At 39.4% G+C, this 22,158-nt stretch overlaps 1 protein-coding gene across 1 annotated transcript in view; it reads left to right on the top strand.

The window, feature by feature from the left end:
- Positions 1 to 22,158, top strand: part of MAN1A1 (mannosidase alpha class 1A member 1) — a gene marked incomplete at both ends in the record, with an annotated part of 150,414 nt that overhangs the window by 17,712 nt on the left and 110,544 nt on the right. Inside the window, one exon of the mRNA XM_081998198.1 lies at positions 19,855 to 19,951. Within this exon, the coding sequence (XP_081854324.1) occupies positions 19,855 to 19,951 (97 nt within the window). The remainder of the gene's footprint in view (positions 1 to 19,854; positions 19,952 to 22,158) is intronic.

Below are 22,158 nucleotides of genomic sequence, written 5' to 3'. Positions count from 1 at the left end.
CCTTTTTTCTCCCTTGGGCTTTGGCAGTATGCTTAAAAACCTAACCATCCTTGACCCTGCCAGATCAGAGCTCGGGGCAAATTCACCAAAACCCCAGTGTTTTTTTGGCACAGACCTTGCCACTGTAAAAGTCCTCTTCCCTGAAGGCACAGTGCATGTGCTGGTGTTGATCATAGAAGGGACTTGGTGCCAAGCCTTTTGGACTTCAGGGGCCAGATGTATCTGGAAAAGAATGTGGATTGTGGAATATTTGTACTTTTTCTTGAAGCTTTGGCCATATGATGAATATATATTCCTTTATTTGCTTTATAACTTGGACAAAAGCAAGACTAACCTAACTATAATTCACTTGGAGTGAATCTGTAAAAACCATACCGTGTGTGAACAAATTGATTACGGTAGTTAGCTCCCAAGAAGAATATTAGTGTACACATACAGGATCACCAGCAGATCCCTCCAGATCTCCCATAGTCTGCCTTTTAAGGATACTTGTGACATGATGGCATGAAACTGGCTTCTCCCAATGCTTTCTTAAAGCATTCTAATATACCTTCTTCAATACTGAGCATGGAAACAGATAAAAATTTGGGCATTGCAGTCGATAAGTTCTTCTGTTCTTTATGGCTGTATCTGTCAGCTTCAAACAAGGCAAATGCTACCCCACAGGGACTGCCATTTTCTTCTAGAGAAAGAAAGCAGTAAGCAACTTCTCTTAAAATCAATGAAAAAAACACCAGACTGCAAATATTAAACAAGTTTTTCAGGGCATGTGTTTTGGATGACTGTAAATTTTGAATTTGAGTTTATTTAATACTGTCAGGAAACTTCAAATGCAGGTGTATTTCTGATGTGTTGCCTCTCTTGCAGACCCTTCTTTTTCCATTCTGCCTGACACTCCCTTGGGTTTAGTTTGCAGTCTGATTACAGCACTAGCTTGTACCAGCAGGCATTATTGACTTTTAGAACTAGGTGTGTATGTTTGATGCTGACTTTAAAACTTCCTTAAAAAATGTAAAATACTTGTGCGGTATTTTAAATTGATAGTTTCTTGCTGTGGCTTCTAGTAATTACCTATTAGCAAGTAAGCAATAGCATCATATGTCAGGTAGGCTTGGAGTCAACTAGAGAAACTGAAAATCTGGGCTGCTGCGTATTTTAATGACACTGATGTGTTTGTGGGACCCACAACAGACCTACTGTTTGGCTTTCAGTCGTTGGCCACAGGCCCTGGTATGAGACCAGCTCCAGTAGCACCACGCACCAGAGCAAAGCCTTCTCTCCTGCGTCGCACAGCCCAAAGGCTTTCCTGCCACATCTCGCTGCTCTTGGATGGGGCATGAAAAGCTGTGGGCTCTGAGCGGTGTGAGACTTCTGGAGGGGTCCACTTTGACTGAGCTGGAGCCGTGGTTAGTGACCTATTTCAGAGTCAGTAGCAGATGAACACGCTGCCTAGTAGCTTTTGTCAAAGCTACTACGCTAGTACATGTAAAAGGACTAGACTCAAGGCTGATTCCTCCTCAAAGAAATGACAGCCTTCAAAGAATGTAGGCTATTAATGGGTACAAGTAGAATGTGAGGAAATGAGTCTCTTGTGTTCAGCTGGGTAGGGCAGCGGTAGAGTTGGCTTGTTTGTTTTTATGACTGACAGATGGCACAATAGGATTTCCCCTTCAATATCCACATCAGCACTTCATTGTCTTCCTTATCTAGTGCGGGTAAATTTTTAACTCTCAATTAACCATGCCAGCTAAAAGTTTGTGAATAGGCTTAACCTGGCGCGGTTGTAACTACATGTAAATCTTTTTCGGGACTCGCCATTACTCTTAAGAGCTGTTACCATGGCAATAAAACCACTGGTAGTATACTAGTGTGGGGCACACTGTTTAGTTTCCAGGTATAGAGTTCTGTTGTTGTAGCTATAAAGTGTATCTTCTCATCCTTAGGTGTGCTGCTCGCCCATAACTTAATGAAAAATTTCCACCTAGCGATAGGCTTAACTTTTACTTAACAGATCTCTCAGAACTGATTTTTTTTTTTTTTTAATGTTGCTTCAGACCAGTAGCTTTTTATTTAAGTGACAAGCTAATTCTGTCAAGTCTAAATCTCCTGGCCACAAAGCATCCTGTGTTTTGACTGCTATTTTAGAAGATAATTTACTTGTTAGAACAAGTTCCACTTCCCTCTTAGAGAATAGCACCTTAATAGTATAGAGTCAAATTTTCATTTTTACATACATTTCTTTGTACTACTCCTCAGCTCATATTTCAGATACATACAGATTTGCTATTTCATGAAACATTCATCAGGTCAGTGTATGAAAAAGGTAGAAGTGAAAGTCAGTGGATTCTTGAATTAAGTCTCCTACTGTCTGTCTATAGTGGACTGTAGGTTGCTTGGGTTCTGAATTAATACCATGCCTTTTAAAGAAAAATACTTTCTTTTACTTCTCCAAAATGGTGTATCTGTAGATATGTCCAGGCAATGCTGCATTGCTAAAAATTAAGAGCAATAAGGTATTTTAATGTATTCTAAAGTAGCTCCTAAGAACATGCTCCAAGTCAAGAAAGAATTGTTAAATTGTTAAAAAATTGTTAAAATTGTTGATATGCCAGAACAGAGGTCTCCAGGTTGCCTTTGTAAGCCTTGACAGTCAAAGAAAGAGAGTCTTGAAATATGCCACGAGCTTGGCAGACCTAAGTCACTGCTTGCAGAGGGTGATGGGTCTTGCTTTTGATGCTTAACAGGAAATGACTAGGATACATCGTGTTCTACTGTAAACAAGTGGTGCCAGGACGCTCCAAAGTGTCCTGGTTTTAAAACAAAGAAAGAAACAAAAAAAATTACTATTAGGGATCCAAGTCATGACATGCAGGTGAGCTCTCTGTGTGTGGTCAATCATCTCCTGTGCATGTGGAAAATGTAATTCAGCATTTTGTGAAAGTGGGCAGACAAGACAGACTTCAAAATGTGTCAGGAGGGGGTTTTGTGTTGGTTTTCTTTTCAAGTGGTCGTTACAGGATGGAAAACTTGCAATGAGAAACCGACGTAGTTTTTCTGTGTTAATCTCAAGCACAGCAGCAGTGGAGCATTCAGAAGGAATGAAATGTCTCTCTCAAATTCTTTGATGAAACATTTCACATTTTTGTGAAAATGTAATTTTGTAATAACAACTATTTCTTCCCCTTTCATTTTGGAAGGGAGATATTACGAAAGCACAAGTTCTAGGAATGAAATATATTGCAGTTTTTAGAAGACTGTAAGAAGCTGTTTAAATAGCTTGTATGCTCGACTTTTGTGCTCAAAAAGGGAGCTTTGTGTAGTTCTGGAGAAATGTAATATCCTGGGAAGGACTGTAACCTCGGTTGTCCTAAACTGTCATCTCTAAGGCGTGTTAGTTTAACATGCTAAATGTTATATCTGAATTCTGAAAAGCTAAAAGCTCTGGATTTCTGTAATTTCTGTAATTTGATTCCGAAATCAGTAAGTGTATGGAGACAGTGGGCTCATAGGCAGCTAAAACCTGCATGTCAGTATGGGTAAAAGGGTGCTCCTGATGAACATGGTGTAGAAGCTGGATGCTATGATAACACGTGCCTATTTTATGTATGGTTTTTATGGATGGATCTTATGAAGCATTTCAGAGAAGATCAGAACTGCTTCCCCATTTTAGAATGCAGGCATATTTAAAGTACTTTAGCTCCTTATAATACACAAATAATAGATAATTAGAAGGAAGAATAATAGATAATTAGAAGGAAGCTAAGTTACGTATCTCTGACAGTCGGTCTATTCTCCACTACAATGATCATTACCAAAATACATAATAAAAGCATACTTTGTTTAAAAATTTTAAGATTAAATGGATTCAATGTTTTCAAGAAAGTAATATAATTGGGAGAAAGAGGTAATAATACATAATCTTTCATGGTGTATTTAGTGGTGTTATTTAAGTCTATTCTGAGAAATATTCCTGTTTGTTGAATATACGGCACATCAAATTAAACCACTAGGTGACAAAATCAGAACAAACCTGTTCTTTCCACATTATGTTGTAGAATGGCAGAGCCCTTTCTGCAGGATGTTGTGAATTTAAATAATTAAACAGAAAACAGTTGAGTAATTTAATGAAAGAAAACTCTGCTGGGATTATTAATCATACAGGCATCACATCTGGCTCTGAAAGTTCCCAACTCTCAAGCTCTGAACACTTGTATTACTCCTAAGAAGCATTTCTGCTTGCTTGTCCTGTTCCTAAACTTCTGTGAGGGATAGGAAGCTGTGGTAGATACACCTTTTAGACTCTCCTCTAGCAGTCATTTTTTGTGTTGGGGATCTTCTGAGAACTGGAATGGTTGTTGCCTGGCTTGTACTGAGCGGAATCTATTTTTGAGAGAAGAACAACCACCAAAAAAAAGCCCTGAGAGTAGAAGCTGGAATTATTTCAGAATGGCACAAACAAAATTCCTACCTGTCTTAAATAGAATTACATTAGTATTACCCAAATGCTCAGTTAATGAGCTATAAGCATGGTGAAAGGTCTGTTCCATACTGTATGTTATTAGGACGTCAGGAGGTCCCCTCTAGCTGTTCCCTCACTGGCAGGAGGGAGAGCACCTAGGTTCCCCCTTGCTGCGTAAGTTGGATGCAGGTATGGCTAGAACATCAACAGATTTACTGTCCTGTTCCGAGATGGGTTGACAATATGCCCTCAAACCTGATTTGTTTCCCCTTGTATTCCCTTCTCCGTTTTTTCTTTTCCAAGTTCTTTCCATTTACCATCCTCATCGCTTCCCAATTAAACATCTCAACCCTGTTTCCCTTTCCCCACTGACCTCCGTTCTGTTGACTGGTAGGTTCTGTTAAGCTAGCACTCCCCTTCTGTTATCACTAGTGCCTGCCTGCCCTTTCTGGTGTTGCTGTCTTCTTAGCAGTGCCACAGCACAGGGTGAGCCATCTGCACGTACGCTACTCCTCCTCTGTTATCTGTAGCATCTCGCGCTTGGCAGTGGTGTTATCTTGTTAGAGGCACCACAAGCCTGGGCGTGCCGTTCACATGCTACCCTGATCTATGGAAAGTCTTGTAGTCTGTCATACTTTGTGTCTGTGCCCCAGGAAAGATTGCAGAATAATATAGTTTACATATACCTCAGTGTTTATGTGTCTGGGGATTTCCTAAGGTCTTTACATTGGGATAACCACATCTGTTTGCATTGGAGATTAGGGGACTTGGTAGCTAGAAAAGGGTAGACTTGGAAAAGGGATCAAGCCCAGAGCTGGGTAGAGAACATTTCTTGTGGAAAAATTTGAGATTTAGGGAAGAAATGTGAGATGAAAGAACAACTTATTTATTTTCCAAAAATGTTTCATCCAAAAATAGAATCTTCAGAATTTACAAAATTTGCTCATGGGCAGCCAGTAAACCAGAAATGAAAATTGACAGGTCTTGTCAAGCAGGCCGCTGGGAAAGCTCAGTCCCTGTCTGCTCTGCTTCCCACCCATCAGCCTGCCTGGAAGGGACTTGTCAAATTTGGCTCTCTATCCACAGCAAGTGAAGTTGATGGGGTTTTGGGTTTTTGTTTGGTTGGTTGGTTTTAGTGGGGTGAGGGAGAGCTGGATTTTAAACATGGACAGTTGGATTTTCAACAGGGAACTTCTCCACCAGCTCTATTCAACCAGATACTTTGTAACTCAGTGACTTGACGTAGGTATTATTTTTTTGAAATTATTATGATGATTTGGATGTTTTGTTTTCACTTTTGCCACACAGTTGTGCTTATCGTTGAAGTATTTCTTAGAAACAGCTGCAGCAAACTTCCTACATTATTTGGATAGTTCAGGCTGAACTATCCAAAACAGTTTGAGGGAGAGCAAAGACTTTGTCTCTTCTGTATTGTCATTTTAAGTACAATAAATACTTTGATTGATCTTCTTTGAGGAACTTCAAGTAAAGTGAGGAATCAACAGAGCTGACCTGGGAAACGTGCGTGCTTTTACATACCCACCTGAAAAAAAGCAAGAGAATAAAAAGAAAGGAGTAGTGTACGCTAGAAAACAAGTCCCATCCTCAGTCTTTCCTTTCTCCAGGCTTGCAGGTCTGTTAACTCTATAGCTGGTTTCCCCATTCCTGCTTAGAAATTTTGGTTAGTTGTTTGACTGCATTGTGTTATGAACAAGCAGCCAATCTTCTATATTTTTTTATGATGCTTTATGTATTTGTGTGAGGCACCATATATGCTGAGAAACTGGTAAGTTTAGATGGCAGTGCAAAGCTAAAATCTTTGCCTGTTGTGGGAAGTCTCTGCTGGGTGGGTGGGGTGGAAGGTGTCACCTCCTGATAATACTACACTGCATGAAAGTCATCATGCCATTAGCTGTGTTACAGATAGTACAAACTGGAATTATGCTCCATTTGTGCTGTGAAAGCTATAAGGCATTTGAAGCACTTTTTATTAACAGTTTAGGAAGTGCAGTATGAAATTTGGGCCAATATGACCATCCGCTTTCTCAAATCCTTCTGTATCCCATTAAGTTGTCACTGTCTGTATCTTCTGGCAATGATTCCTGAGTGTTTGCCTTTTCAGTAACAAAACAAGCATTTGTGTTTAATTTTCTCCTTTTCTCATTGTACAAAGATGTTCAGGAGGAGCCCTTACTTTCTGTATATCTTTACTTTTATCTTGTCCTCTTTTTGTCCATTTCCAAATAAGTAGAGCTAATTTTTCGGCCTTTCCATTGAGGAAAATATCTCCATGCCTCTTAATTGAAATCTTTCTATTTCTTCTGTGTTCTCTACTGCCAGGAGGTGATTGGAACAGACCAGTAGTATTCATCTTGGCTGTTTTAATTGCATATCAGTTTTATGGTTTTCAATTAATTTCCTTGTATAACTGAGCATCTGATTTCTTCTGCCTGTCATGACAGCATGAGCACAGACATTCTCCATAAGCCTGTGACAGCTCTTCTCAAATCCATGTACAGCTGCTGAAATATTAACAGTACTACAATTTGCTATCTCATTTATAAAGGCTTCTTGCTGAGGAGCATTTGAATGTATACGAAAAATATTGTGTAAAGCATTAATATGTTATTTATAGCACTGGAAGAGATGCTACCTAAGGGTTAAATTACTTCTAGTACATAAAAGCAGATTTGTATAGGTCTTTAAGGTTGTTTTTAAATTGCCTCCCTCCACAAAAGGATTCACGGCATATATATACTTCTCAGTATAAAGGTGTCATTTCCAAGCTGTCATCCTTAACTCCAGCTTGAATGAAGGAAATTATAGATATCAGTAGGTACGTTTCATCTGTTGTGTATGAGGGTAAGGGTCTTACTACTTTTTTGCAGGTTGTTGTAAGGTCCGTGTCATGTGTTTTGGGAACTTTACTAGCACTGGGTGTGTCAGGATCCACAGGCCAGGTAATCACATAAATGTTTCAAGAGGAAAACAAATGCTGCACAAAGAATAGTAATGTTTAGGTTTATGATGTCAATTTTGAATGCTGTGATGAAACTGCTGAAGGAAAATAACTGATGCGTGTTTTCTGTTGTGGTGGTTCTTTCACTGTTTGTACAGAGATGTGACGCCTAATTTACAACAACAAATTTTCACCTCAGAAAAGTTGCTCCAATACAGCCCATGTTTCCTGCAGGTAGTTTGAGGGCTGCAGAAATAAATCTTTCTTAAAATAATTTTCTTCTGAAATCAAATGTGGCCCTGGGTAAGCTGTTTGATCAGTCCTGGCCAAGATAAGTTAATGTAAATGTGAAATGGGCAGAAATCACGAATTTGTACATGACACTGGATCTTCACCATGTTTCGTCAGGGTCTGATTATCTTAACTGTCATTCTTGAATCTTTCTATACTAAGGCTGTAAGAAGATAGCTCTTAGTGTCCTGTTCAGAAATGAGCTGGCAGTGTTTTGTATAGCTGAAGTAGTTTATTCAATATAGGAAATACCTCAAAACATTTCTAAAGGCTAGGAAAAACCTTTCAGCAACTCATAATTCTCAACTAGAATATTTTAAATAGCCACAATCTTGGGCTGGAATTTGCGTTGTGTTCTTGTTGTCTATGGGGAGAAGCAGGTCAATTTACTTGCTCTCTAAAATTTAGGTAAATATGTGCAATCCATACTGAATTTAAGGGGATTGCAGGGTAACTCGGGTCTGGAGGTCCAAGGGGGTCCCCGGCCCGGCCATGCGGCAGCAGGCTCAGCGCCGAGGTCAGCCCGGGCGGCTCAGGGCTGAGTCCCCTCGGGGCTGGAAACCCCCGGATGGAGCTGGCGCAGCCTCCCTGGGCAGCCGGTGCCTCTGCCTCGCTGCCCCAGGGAAAAAGCCTTTTCCACAGGTCCTGTCTCAGCCCCTCTTGCCTGGCCCAGCCCGTGCCCCTTGTCTCTCTGGCCCCCTCTCCTCCACCACCTCCCTGCAGGTACTGGGGGCTGCTGCCGGCCCCCCGGAGCCATCTCTCCCCAGGCTGAGCCAGCCCCATCCCTCAGCCTCTCCTGACAGGGCAACTGCTCCAGCCATGGCCAGCTTGGGCCGCCCCTGCTGGACTCACACCAGTTCATTGATAGCTTTCCTGTACTGGGGGGCCCAGAACTGGACACACTATCTAGATGTGGTCTCCTGAGCGCTGAGAACAGGGGGATAACCCCATCCCTCGATGGACAGGCCGTGGTCCCGCCGGCCGGGCGCTGCTGGCAGGTGCACAGCTCTGCACCAGAGCCCCAGCGCCTTCCCCGCAGAGCTGCTCCCCAGCCTGTACTGTCACCGAGGGTTGGGGACTTTGCGTTTGTCCCCACTGAATTTCATGAAGTTCCCGTTGGCCTGTTCCTCCAGCCTGTCCTGGCCTCTGTGAATGGCAGCCCTGACTCTCAGATGGGATTTCCCTTCCCCATCCCAACTTGGTGTCACCTGCACCTTGGTAAGAGTGCACTGCATCACATTCTCCGGGCCACTGATAAAGGTGTTAAAAGGTGAAGGAAAAAAAAAAAAAGTCATAAATTAGTATCATCTGCTTTTGACCTCTGTGTACCTGGTTTTCAGCTGCTGGGAAACAGTCCTGTCCTTTTGCTCTAATTCTAGGCTATATAGGCTGAAGATACTTCTCTGAGGGGAGCGGTAATGATGCAGACTTAGCCCTCGATCCACGCAGCAACTGCATAAATACTTTTCAGTGAACAGGGTTTCTGACTTCTGAAAATGCAGTTTCACCATGGCCACAACAATGAGCTTTAGCAGTGGAGTACTGCAGCTTTTTCAACTGGATGCTGGAGAGGGCAGGGGAAAGGAAGAACTCATTTGGTGCAGGGGAAGAGGAGAAAAATACTAACAGCTGACAACTAGTGGCACATGGGTAAGGATTTGATATGGCCTGGTTGGGTCTGGCCTGGCCTCTTGTCAAAAGCGGATGGGCTGAGGATCAGGAAAGTATTTATTGCCAGCACCTAGTATTTTGGAAAGCTCAGTGTCCTGCGCTTTGTGAATTCAGTGACAATGTCAAGCTAAGTAAGTTTCTCATTCATTAATACCTAATAGTTTTTGTAAGTGGTCTGTGTTTTTACTTGCTGTTATTAGCTATGTAACTAAGTTGGTGATAGTCCCTAATCTACTATATAATGTATGGCTCACTAATTTTTTTCCTTAAGAAAAAAAAAATACTATGAGGAAAATGTTTTAAAATAATTGCCTCAAAACAATGCAATTATATAAAAGAAAATACAATTAAAGAAATTATAGAAAATACATCTGAAATTTTGCCTTTCAGTGCCAGTCTGGCATGCCTGTCACAACTAAAACTTCTTACTAGCAAGGATATTTTCTTGTCCCTCCCAGTTTCTGACGGGTGCCCTGGTAGGGAAGAAAGATTGTGGGATGAATGTAGACTTATTCTGCAAAAGGGAGAAACTTTTGGTGGGTTGTTGTGGTTTTGGGGGGTTTTGTTTTGAAAGGCATCCTGGATTAGGCCTGGATATACTGGCACTTTCCATATAATGGGGTGGACAAAAGTTAGCGGAAGAGTGAAAAGTTAGTGGAAGAGTAAAACTTACAAGCATGGGAGGGGAGATTGCGAGTACAAAATGTGGGAAAGAAAAATGAACAGGTTCTTTAAATGCACCTTACTTCCTTTTTCTGGTTTTTAATTGTGCTCTGAAACAACAATGTGAATTGCCTGGATGTTAATCACTTCATCTGAATGTGTTGTAATGCATAGCACTGTGCTTATTTTTTATTTGCATTACCCCTGCTGAGATGGGGAACTTCAGTAGCAGCATGGCAAAGTAGTGCCGGGTAGCCAACAAACAGGTAGGAGATACAGTCCGTGCCATGAATAATTTATAATCTAATTAGAAGCAAACCTTATCAAATAACTGTTTAAAGAGCAGTAGGAAAAATAGAGAACAAAAGCACGATTGAGCCGTGCAGTTGCAGGAGCCTAGCTGTTCACACTGTTCAGCTCGTGAGTTCTTGGAAACTGTAGCAAGTCCTAAGTAGAGCAGGAAAAGAAAAGACAATACTGAGTGGGCAAGATTTTTGAACCGTGCTATTTCTCTTTCCCTGAAATTGATAATTTCATTTGGCTGCAATCAGCCAGACCTTTGGCTTCGTAAAGTGCAAAGACAGTGTTCTTTGTGGGGAGGGTCATGCATTGCTCTTGCCTTCCTCGTTTTTGTTTAACCAAGGGAAGGATCTCTCTTATCTAGAATGCTTCTGTGCTGCACCAAATAGTATGTTTTTCTCATATCTGTGGCGTTGGATTGACCAGGTAAGAAGCAAACTGTAGATACATTCAGTACAAGGCAGTATCTGGAGTATGGAGGTGAACTCTGGTCTTCCTTCAAGTTTCTCTGCCTTATCACCCTGTGACTTTGACTAAAATGAACTGTGCAATAGTTAAAGCACTATGGCCCAGCTTTCATTAGCAACTAACTGTAAAGTATTCTGATATCTCTAGTTTTTAAGTGAATTTGTACTTTCAGAAGTGCTATACTGTTCAGCAAAGGGATATGCCTGACAAATGAGTAAAACGTAGCTTGTTATCATTGAGTAATTTGGTATGTTGTACAATCATTTTCAAATGAGCTCCCTTTTTTTTTTTTGATGCAGACATATCAAAGCAACAGGGCTCCTGTTCCTATTAATTATTTTTTACACAAAATAGTCTTATTTTTCCTGTGTGCTTGTGCATTTAAAAAAAAAGGCCGTAATAGAATAAGTGTAGGAAATACCTGACCTGCAAATTTTTTCTTCTCTTTAGTTACCTTTTAATTAGAATTCTTATTACAGAATTAATAGGATAATCTATGCCTTTTAAAATGTGTAACAGAATGAAGCATCGTGCAGCATCTGTCCCTGGTTAACAAATGATGCCCAGAACAGCATATGATGAATATTAGTTGGATAGTTTAATACACTACTAAAGAGCCTTACAAGCTACTGTGAGGAGTAGAAAATATAAGAATAGAAGCTGATCTGTAACTTAATGTAGCACATGTGGGAATAATACTTAGCATTTCTGTCAGGCTTTCCGTTTGAGGATTTTGAAGTGCTTTGCAATACAAATGATGAATTAATCCTCAGAATAGTCCGTAATGTTTTTATTTTCCTCCTTTTTTATATGCAGATATCAGATTTTTGCTTTTAATTTGTTGCTGTGGGTAAGAAATGAATTATTTGTAGCATCCTGAAATGCTGAGGAGTAACAGGAGTTTGCTCGCATACCCCTTTAATACAGAGCATTAGATACAGAACCATATAAAATATTTCATGATGTGATGTGCATGTTTAATTTTAATGGAGAATCCTGTAAATCAGTTTTGCTACCTTAGCTCTATTGTCATTTTAAGAGTTGTAGGCATGTCCCCCACTTGGTGTGCGGCATGCCCCATGCTGCGGGTAGCGCTTTGGGACGAACAAGGGTTCTTCCTTCCTATCACAGTGCAAAAGAAAGCCGTGAGCTAAATGGCGAGTGCCTAAATGTTCCCAAAATCTCTAGCAGCTGCTTAGTGGAAAACAGCAACTGGGAATCCTTGTTACTGGACCGTTAACTAATACAAAAGTCTCCCTCGGGGGTTTACTTGGCTAAGTGGAAGTCCCATCAGGAAGCACTGGCCGGAACTCCTCCAGCCTGCGTGGGCTTCGGAGCATGGCTGTCATTCACCTGCTAAATTAGAGATCGTGGCACTTTGGCAGTGACTGTTAAACAAATATTGACAGTGTGTAGCTTGCTTTTAACTCGGGATGATGCCATTAGGAAATGAGGTTATAAACACCAGAAATCTGTCAAGCTCCCGATTTGCAATAATATTCCTGCTGACAGATAAGAAGTGGTTATATACATGTCTGAAGGTTCATACTGACAGGATTTATTTTACATGTCTTGAAGGAGAAAAACAAATTTCTGTTGCCAGTAGAGAAAGGGAGTAGGTTGTCATTTGTATCTTTTTATGTCAGACTGAAGGAAAAAAGTAAACGGTATCCAATGAGGTGAACCTTCTTTGGATATTTGAGGGGGGAGCAGTTCAGCTTTGTTTCTGGAATAAGAAATAGTAATGAAGAATGAAGAGCTTGGGGTAAAATTGTGTTGGCTATAATTGCTAATTTTAAATTTGAAACCAAACTCCAGACACAGTTCTACCTATAGAAAACCTGATCTGAATATAAACCAGTTTTATCTAGTTTCCTAGTGAGTCAACCTTGATCGTCAGTCAAGAAGTTAACTTCAAGTTTTGTTTTATGAAAAGTTGCTTAAAGCTAATGTTGTCATCATTAACAGTACACAGTGTAACTGGAAAAAAAACAAAACCAGACATGTCACTCTTAATTATATCTGTGTGTCTGCTTAGATAAAGTTATGAACTAATTAGCGAAGAAGTAACTGCACTAGAATACCCTACATCTTTACCTATTATTTCCACTATAGAACAAGTATGAACAGCGTAAAAAGCTGAGAATACCAATAAAAATTTATTTAAAAATCCAATTTAATTTTTTAAGGCAATTCAAGGCAGTTGTTAGTGATCAAAATACTTCCATATGGAAAAGATATCAAAATGTGTTACGATTACATGCAGAGCTGCAAGAAGAGATTGAAGTAAAGCGTTTGAAGTACAAGCAAAGCAATAATAGTGAATAATGACAAAAGTAACAAAGGCCATGCTCTGAAACAAAGGATATGGTCAAATGATTTAACAATGTAGTTGTGCTTCCTAATCCTAGGAAAAAAGTGTTATGGCTTGAGATCTAGAGAAAAATTCACCTATTGTGTCATGTTTCCAAGATGCAAATTATTCAAGACAAAATACATAAACTCAGTTAATAACTTGCATTTCTTTAGAAGTGCAGTATTACACTAAATACCATTATGAAGATGATGAAACACAAATGTAATGTTTTTAATAACCAAAATAAAAAAGACTGGCTGTGTATTTCCAAAAATTACTCACTGTGATAATCGGTAGATTCCATAAGAGCATGTTAAACAGAGCTCTTACATATGCAGCATGATTTTATGAAAACTGATAGTGAAGCAGCTGAAGGAGATCATACAGTTTTTCACAGACAAGTCCTGATTGGTGACAGTACCTTCAAAAGTACTGTTACATTTCCTAATAACAGATTTCGGGAATGATTGAGAAGTTTTTCAGCTGTACTGCAATTTGGCTGGTACTTGAGGACTGTGAAAACAGTTGAGAATAGGTCTTTCAATGGGGATTGAGCAAGATGATCTCCAGAGTCGCTTCTAACCTCAACCCTTCTGTGATTCTGATTCACCGAGTCTCGTTTAGATTCAGTTGTTGGTTAACAATGGGAATGGAAAGTAAGAAAGTAAGGCTTTCTAAAACTTGAGTTTTTGCTAATGGTTAATGTAATATTGTCATCAGAGCAAAGAAACCAGCTAGTGGTTGTGTTGTGGTCACAAACTTCCCTCACTGGAGATACTATGAGACATTGTGGTGAGTTCACCTGGGCCAGCAGCCAAGCACCCACACAGCTGTTGAGTGGTCTGCAGGAGAGAACAGGAAGAATGAAAGCGAGAAAACTGTTGGGTTTAGGTAGATAAAGACCATTTATTAGGTGAAGGAGGGAGGGGGCAGGGACAAGTGATATGAAGACAATCACTCACCGCTTCCCACCAACAGACTGATGCTCAGTCTCTGCACAACAGCCACCTTGGAAAACCTCTCCTTCCTCCTCTGCCCCACTTTTTATTGCTGAACATGATGTTACATGGTAGGGAATATTCTGCTGTCCCAGCTGTGTCCCCTCCCAACCTCTTGGCCACCTCCCCATCTTACTTGTTGGGGGGAGTGGGAAAGGGGCAGGAGTTGGAAAAAGAGCAAGCCTTGATGTTGTACAAGCACTTTCAGCAATAGCCAAACATCGCTGTGTTATCAACGTTATTTCAGCGACAAATTCAAAACACCGTATGGGCTGCTGTGAAGGGTGTGAACTCCATCCTGCCCAGACCCAGTACAGTCATCAACCATGCAAGCTGGTTTGTACAGGAGGAACATTTAAGTGGAATGTGTATAGAGGTTTCTTACTGATTCTAGGGAGTTTCTTCATTTCCCGTGCTGATACTGTGGAAGAATGTTAGTTACAGCAGCAGAGAGAAGAGAAGATTTGGGGAGACTAGACTGGGTGAACATGTAGTTCTGGTAAGGAGAAGTTTAAAAAGTGAAAATAACTTAAATGTGTAAAAAGTTCAGTGTAAACTGAGAAAGAGAAGATTATTCTAGCGGTAAGAGTTTAGTAGAGATTAGACATGCAAACTGTTATGTTTTCTTCAGAGTTTTGGTTTTGATTTTTGTTTTTTAACTTGTATCTTAATTTCTTGGGCTTCCAGTCGTTAGTCTTCTGCCTTCTTCCCTTGTCTTGGCATGGTTTAAATGGCTCTGTTGAAGGTCACAATGGTACTATTTCATACAATGAATTTTTTTTCCCTTAATACCCTGGTTATAGAAGGTGCTTGAATTCTTTTCCTGATGTCCTCTTTGACATTTCCCCAGCTTGTATGTAACTGCTAAAAATAAACCTTATTAAGTTCTTATTATTTTCACTCCACGTGATACTGCAGTAGTTTGCATCTAAATACCACTATTACTGTGCTGATTCAGCGTCACTCTTGTTTTCTGGCAACATTTTGTGCCTGAACTCTTGGGTAACTCCTGTTTGAATAGAACTATATTTTGCACACTTTGAGTGGCTTATGTGTCTTCTGTAGACAGTGTGTTAGAATGCTTTGGAAGATGGCAGTAACTAAAATACCAACAAATGGGAGTGTGTTATCATCATCTTTTGATTGGCCAGCATTATAGCTGTAGAAAAGGTCTTTGTTTCTGCTTCTGGAGAACAAATCTGATTTTTTTTTTTTTTAATTTTACTTTACTTTTTTTAGTGTTCAGTGGGTTGACAAAGTTTTTAAAATTATGTATTTCAAAATTATTCCTTTAGAGTTAAAGAAAGAAATGCACAGGTCCTTTTGTGGACTATGCCGGACCTTCACCTTTTTCTTCTAAATGACTTTGCTGATATCAATTACAATAGCACACTTAGTTATTCTTCAACAAGGGTAGCTTAGTATTTTGGCATTTTCTGACATCATAAGTCAAAAACAGTGCCCCAATTTTTTCTGAAGATGTAAAAGCAGCCAGCTTACTAGTGAAACAGTGCTAGCTAGTCAAGCCTTCGGCTGCCTCTTCTGATTGTGAGTGACCTGAGGTAGAGCTCCATCAGAAATGGACTTTGCTAATGTAGACACGGTGCTTCCCAGTGAGCTGTCAGGCTCTTCTAGAGTTTGAGGCTCAATGAACATATCTTAGTAAAACTAGAAGGACTGAGGAATACGTCTGTGCAAATGTAACTCTGCCTATGACATCCTGGAGGACTAATAAGGAATTATTTGAACGCACTCGGGTGAAATAATTTTATTAGTTACACTGTAGAGGAGTATCTGGAATCCTCTGGTCAAAAACTGTTAGACTCTTCATCATTAGGAATTTCTCTTTTTAACAAGATCTATAATATTCTGTTGAAATACAGAAGTTCTCGGTAACTGTGATCTTTATTTAGACTTTAAGTGATCAATAATACTTGTACAAGTAGTCAGAGATGTGATCAAAAGGGCCTGTGTGGATTACAAAAATCCAGAGATACAGATTTGGGAATTTCTCATCCAAACAGAAAGGTGAAGACTGCAAAGACAGATGGATTTCTCAAAAGAACTGTTAAAATGCATTCCTGAACTACCAGTGCTAGTTTTGCCTAAGCAAAGAATAATTATCAGTGGGTTGGTTCTATTAAAATTCCAAGTCAATATTTTAGAACTTTTTCATTCTTATGTAGAAAATAAAGCTATTAATAAATAGGAAATTTGTTTAGTGGGAAACATAATACAGTTTTAAAATTTCCACAGGGTGAAAAGCATTTAGAGTATTTCTGATGTATTGAATTACAGAAATTGTGACTTCTTGCTAGGTTAGAAACCCAAACTCACTTGTCCAGCAGGCAGTGTTGATTAAGGTAGTTTTTTTAGGCTACTATATCTATGTGCTATTTGCCCAGTAAGTACAGTAACACTGAGTCCTAGTAACTTTTTGATAAATTCAGGTTTATGTTTAGTTGGAATAACTCCTGTCCTTTTGAAACACTAGAGGGCTCATCAGCTGCTTTTGGAATTGCATTTTGCTTTCAGTGTTATGTCCATAAACTTTCAAATGTCTAAAGCAAGGATGTTCTAAAGGCGCATTTTCTTAGGAGGAAACTTACTAAGCTTGACGTTTTTATCTAAATCTAGACTTTCCGGAAGAGTTCTAAATTAACACTTTGATTAGACAAAAGAGATGGATTGGATCTCTTGCTCAGTAGACTCTGGTGGGGTTTTTTCCCATGGAAATATTTCTTAAAGTTTTGGAGTTTTTTTCAAATTACTGTTTTTGTCTGCTTGGCTTTTTGTATTTACGCATTATTTCCTAAGAAGCAATTAGACAAATGTACCTGAGTAGTTAGACTCAGCATAATGTGAGGACATTTTGGAACAAAACCAACCAGTTGTTCATTAGCATGCAATAATAAATATTCTTAGAAAGTAGTGTCTACTGTGTGGGTTAGCTTCCTGTCTTACTATCTCAGGGTTGACTAACAACAGGGTAATCGGAGTGGTTTTTGTTAGGAACTCACGCATGCATTTAAAATGCAATATGATCAAAAAGTCAATCAGTTGGAAAAATTAAAGGCAACTGAGTACCCGTGGGACATCTTGTAGCATCATGCGCTTTGTGACTATTTGGGCTAAACTGAACTGGGTCTGGAGCTGTTCCTGCCTTTCCCGCATGGTAACTCTGATACTCATGGCAATCTGACTTGGAGAATGAGACAGGCTAAAAATGATCTGCAAAAAAAAAATTCCACTTGTAAAAGTTCCTGTTTCCTGAACTAACTTTGTGTGGGGATAGATGAGCACTTCATCTCTCTTGCAAGAGAAGGAGCAGGGATGTGCTAGGAGAAAAGGGAGGTGAAAAGGGAAGGACTAAAGCAGTGCTGGCTTAAGCAACTGTAATTTTGTTATAATACAGCATCTTTAGGCACTTTGATTCAGACCACTTAATTACAAGTTTAGTTTAAAAAAAAAAAAAGACCTCTTCTGTGTTGTGTTCCTAGATTAATATTAAACAAATCAAGAGATTATGCTGTGATTTTATGAGAAAATAAGCTTTAACGAAGCATAGAAAATGTCAGGTTCAGTGCAGCCTGCTGAAATCTTTGAGAATTTGTATGTTAATATCTAAAGCTGAGCTTGCAGGTCTGGCACATGATGACAGGGCAGAATAAATCTTTCTTGTATAATATGCAAAATTACCGGAAGACTTCAATTGGTAAATTAGAAAATATGCTGTGGCCAAATGATCACTTTCATATGATCTTGATCCCTGTAGCCAGTGATTGGGAACGCCCCGTAGACATAAAGTCTACCACTTGGCTGCCTATTGCAAGTTCTGCGTTGGGACAAAATGCCCTGTCCTTGGGGAGCTCCTAAACCATTTTGCAATGAAGCGAGCAAGGGACACTGCTCCTGCCATCCGGCATATCCGTGCCATCCTGAGACCATTTCCACAGAGTCTCTTAGTCGCTGCCTTTCAGCTGAGATCTGACACCAGGCTAACCTTCTGGTTGAAAATGTTCATGTATTAAATGCAGATGCCAATTTTTGCATTTGTAAAGCTGGACCTGTAAGAACTCTAGAGTAAACTGACATACCTGAATTTTCCTGCAGGGTAGATGCCTATTTATCCTTTCATAAATAGCAAAGAAACATTTATTCTCACAAGTGTAGCAATACTCTGGAAAATCTGTTGTCATTTGCTATAGTCTGGCTTAATGCAGATTTTTAATTGACATAGTTTTTCTATGTGATTTGAGCAAAGGAAAGAGGAAGGAAGGAAATGCAGGATTACTATTATCAGTGTGTCCCAAGGCTGTTGCTTTTAAATTTAGGATTATAACTGTTATTTAACAGAATTATGCTTGACACACATGGCCTCAAGAAGAGGTTTGAAAGCAAGGGCAGAGCGGTGTTGTCAGCTGGCAGCCTGAAGCAATATCTTTGAAAAGGTCTGAAAATGTCACTTTTTGTATAGAAGATGACCTCTGGCATTCCCAGCGCTGCTCTGCCTTGTGGAAGAGGGGAGGAGGGACAACGTGGAGGCAAAATCTTTCCTTCTGACATGTAAAGTCAGGCTGCTTGTGGTGGCCCTTAAGGAAGTACTCTTCCTGAGCAGGCTTTGAAGGTGGTGGTTGGTAAAGGGAGGTGTTGGACCTGCTGGAGTGGCAGTGGTCTTTCTCCAGGCCTGAGAGCTGTGTGCGTTGTCCTCACTGCGTGCTTGGGGAGAGACAAGTGGGCTCCTGGCTGTGTACCTGGGCCACCTCCAAAAAGCGCAGTTTGGGCTAGGTCTGGCTGATCGCGGTGGTAGAAGAGTGTGAGGTGTCCTTGAGTCAATCCGCTGCCCCGGCTTCTTATGTGGATGTCCTCTGCTCTTACCACAGAGCTGCTGTGCTGGGTTTCCTCAGGTAGTTTCCCAAAGCAGAATTTAGTCATGGTGCACCTCTTTATGCAAAATACATTTTTGTAGTGATACGTTTAGTTGTAAAAGTTCTCAGCTATTTATGCAAAATGACATGTGAAAGTAGCTACAGATGCATACAGTAGCATTTACAGTCACAGAAGATTATATCATCATAACCTCAAAACCTCTCCTAGGTGTTCTGCCTGCCCACTTTAGCTTTCTTCTGTTATCCATAGTGAGCTTGAACCAGCTAGTTTTATGCAAAGCAGTCTCTGCCAGAATCTGAAAACTACTGTAAGCTTAATTTTCACCTTAAAAATTCCCATTCTAGGGCGAAAAAAACTTGTAAAAAAAAGTTTACTCCACTCAGTTTCAGAGATGTATGCTTAGGGGAAAGAAAATATTCTTTGAATTAATATATAATAAATTCCCTTCCTAAAAATTAATTATTTTTTAGTATGTCTTGATCATAGGTGTGTGGGTAGCAGTAGAGACGGAATGGACAGACATGGAATTGACATGACATGAAATATTGTTGTATAAAAAATGCAATATATTCATTAGAAATGTAACATGTTTCTTAGAGTAACCATACCACTACCACCTGGAACACAGTTATGGCCACTCTTATTTCTGTATTGAGTGTTTCATAGTTCTAATGCATACAGCATGAATTTAATTAAGCATCGAATTAAATATGTTTAATATTGAGAATGTTCTCAAGTTGGTATTTGCTGTGGCTTCTTGCTAAATCAACATTATAATCCTGCTTTCGTTTCCCTACAGATGATGAAACATGCCTGGGATAATTATAAGCGTTACGCATGGGGATTAAATGAACTGAAACCCATATCTAAACAAGGACATTCAAGCAATTTATTTGGTAAGTAGAGTGTATTTTTGTGCTTAGTGACGTTAGCATAAAACAGTAAATCAGCTGAAAGGCTTATAGGTGATAACCCTCTGTCATGTAGTGTGGTATTTCTTGCTTATTTTATGTATAGAAAATAACAGTAAATTAAGGTGATGGTTTCTATGGCTTTTGTAGATTCCTTGCTGAATGAGAATAAATTAAGCATGTCATTGCTTCATAATAAAGATGTAGTTTTGTTGCATTAAATACTGCCCTGCCTTAAACTTTTTGAACTCATTGATGCCTCATTCGATAAGCAGGAAACAAAAACCGTAAGGGGGGGGAAAAATCCTGTACAAGGAACAAAAGATACTCTCTGCAGTCATGAAGGTAGCTGAAGCTGTCTACAGTGCTCAGGAATTTATTTCCATTCCTTAAAAAAACTTGTTAATCTGTACCAGTCATGCTCCCTTTTCAGGCTTTCTCCTTCATGGATGTAACCATTGTTTGCACCTCTAAATGTTGCACAGGAGATGCTTAAATAATGCCCAGGTTGTTATCAGTATAGAACAAATACGGGGCAAAAAGTTCTAGTAGGAGAGGCACACTGCAGAAATCTAGTGTAGTGAGGCAAGACTTTTTCAACGTCCAAGCGGGACATAGGGCTGGATGAATACTGACTGAAGAGCAGTCCTGTGAACTGTCGTCACCTTCAGTTTTGCCGAAAAATGAAGAATTAAACTGTTTGACAGCAATCTTTGTATTCAAATAGCTTCTGTTTTCCAAACAGAAAGCTGAAAATTTAACTGATTTCTATAGCTGAGACAAAATCAATACATTATTTTGATTTTAACAGGAACTTATTTTGTTCAATGTTTGGAAAAGATAGTTTGAAGTGGAAACAGTTCCCAAAACAGCCTAAATAGAGCACTTATCAAATCCTCAACTATATTTGGAAGTTGCTAAGAGACAGCAGTTGTGAATACAAAAATGATTTTGAAAATAAAACATCTACGTTGATCTTGCTGCATTTCTTGTCTACCCAAGGTAACATTAAAAATGTTACTAGATAATTATTATATAGTTAGTTATTGGACTTTAAACATGAATTGGGTGCTTGAAACCAAGGTAGTTTGGGTGAACTTCAGGATTAATTTGGGTTTCTGTTTTCATCTCTTTTCTCGAAAACCAAATTTTTTTTATTAATTCAGATGACTGATAATTGTGCAATTTAATATCAGATTTGAAGAACTGTTTAATGCAATCCCATTTTTGTTGTTTTCTTGGAGGACAACAAAATGGCACATGACATTTTGAAAATTAAAATGCTTAATCTAGTTTCATTGGAATCAGAAGTGGTATAAAAAATTACGAGGCTTGAGCTCTTAATGATATTGCATGGATTCACAGAAAAAGCAGTAGATGTACTGACTTGTGAAATCCTGAAGCAGGAGTTCTGTGGATGTTGCATAAGTAACTGCAGGCACTATTCAGTGTGATACAGGACAACTGTTGAATTTGAAAATAAAACTGCCAGAGTCAGTCTAAATGCAGATCACTTTCTCATCATGGTCATCAAGTATAAGATCTTATTGCTGCGGTGATTTCCTTAGAAATGTCTTCACTATTATTGATCTTGGTGGCAAATCAAAATAAGTATTGGGTCTCTTTCTGATGAGTTGCTTTACAGAATACTAAAGAGCAGCATATCTGCAAGCAGTTCTGTCTCATAAGCTACCCTTTCCTGAATCCATAATCTCCTTTTGTTTTTTAGAAACAAATCCTTGTTTCTGTAATAGTGTCCTCAAATCACTAGATCTGATGTTTGAATTCAACAAATGCCTTCTTTTTCATAGAGGAATAAAAGGGTGATCTGGTTTTGCCTTTTGGGAGGAGAAGTCAAATAGTTGATCCTATTTTCCTCATGAAAGGACAAAGAAGTTTCCTTATCTTCTTTATTTCTGGTTCTTATTTAAAAAAAAAACAAACAAAAAACAAACAAAAAACAAACATTGATTGCAAATGGTTGACTACTTTTCAGGTAATTGTGAATGAAATTAGTGGAGAATAGGTAACCTCTAGCTCTGTGTCCCATGAATCTCCTCACAACCTTCAGAAATCCAGACAGACCTTCAGTTCACTGTCATCCATCATAACTATCTACGGTTTCCCATGATAATCTTTTCTTCTTGCTTCCAGGTCTCGATTTGTCAAAAATACAAGTTTCTGATTGTCTT

This window comes from Phaethon aethereus (genome assembly GCF_964289735.1).
Source record: "Phaethon aethereus genome assembly, chromosome: 3".
Lineage (NCBI taxonomy): Eukaryota > Metazoa > Chordata > Aves > Phaethontiformes > Phaethontidae > Phaethon > Phaethon aethereus.
The sequence above is the reverse complement of the archived record's forward strand: the minus strand, read 5'-3'. Positions and strand labels throughout refer to the sequence as shown.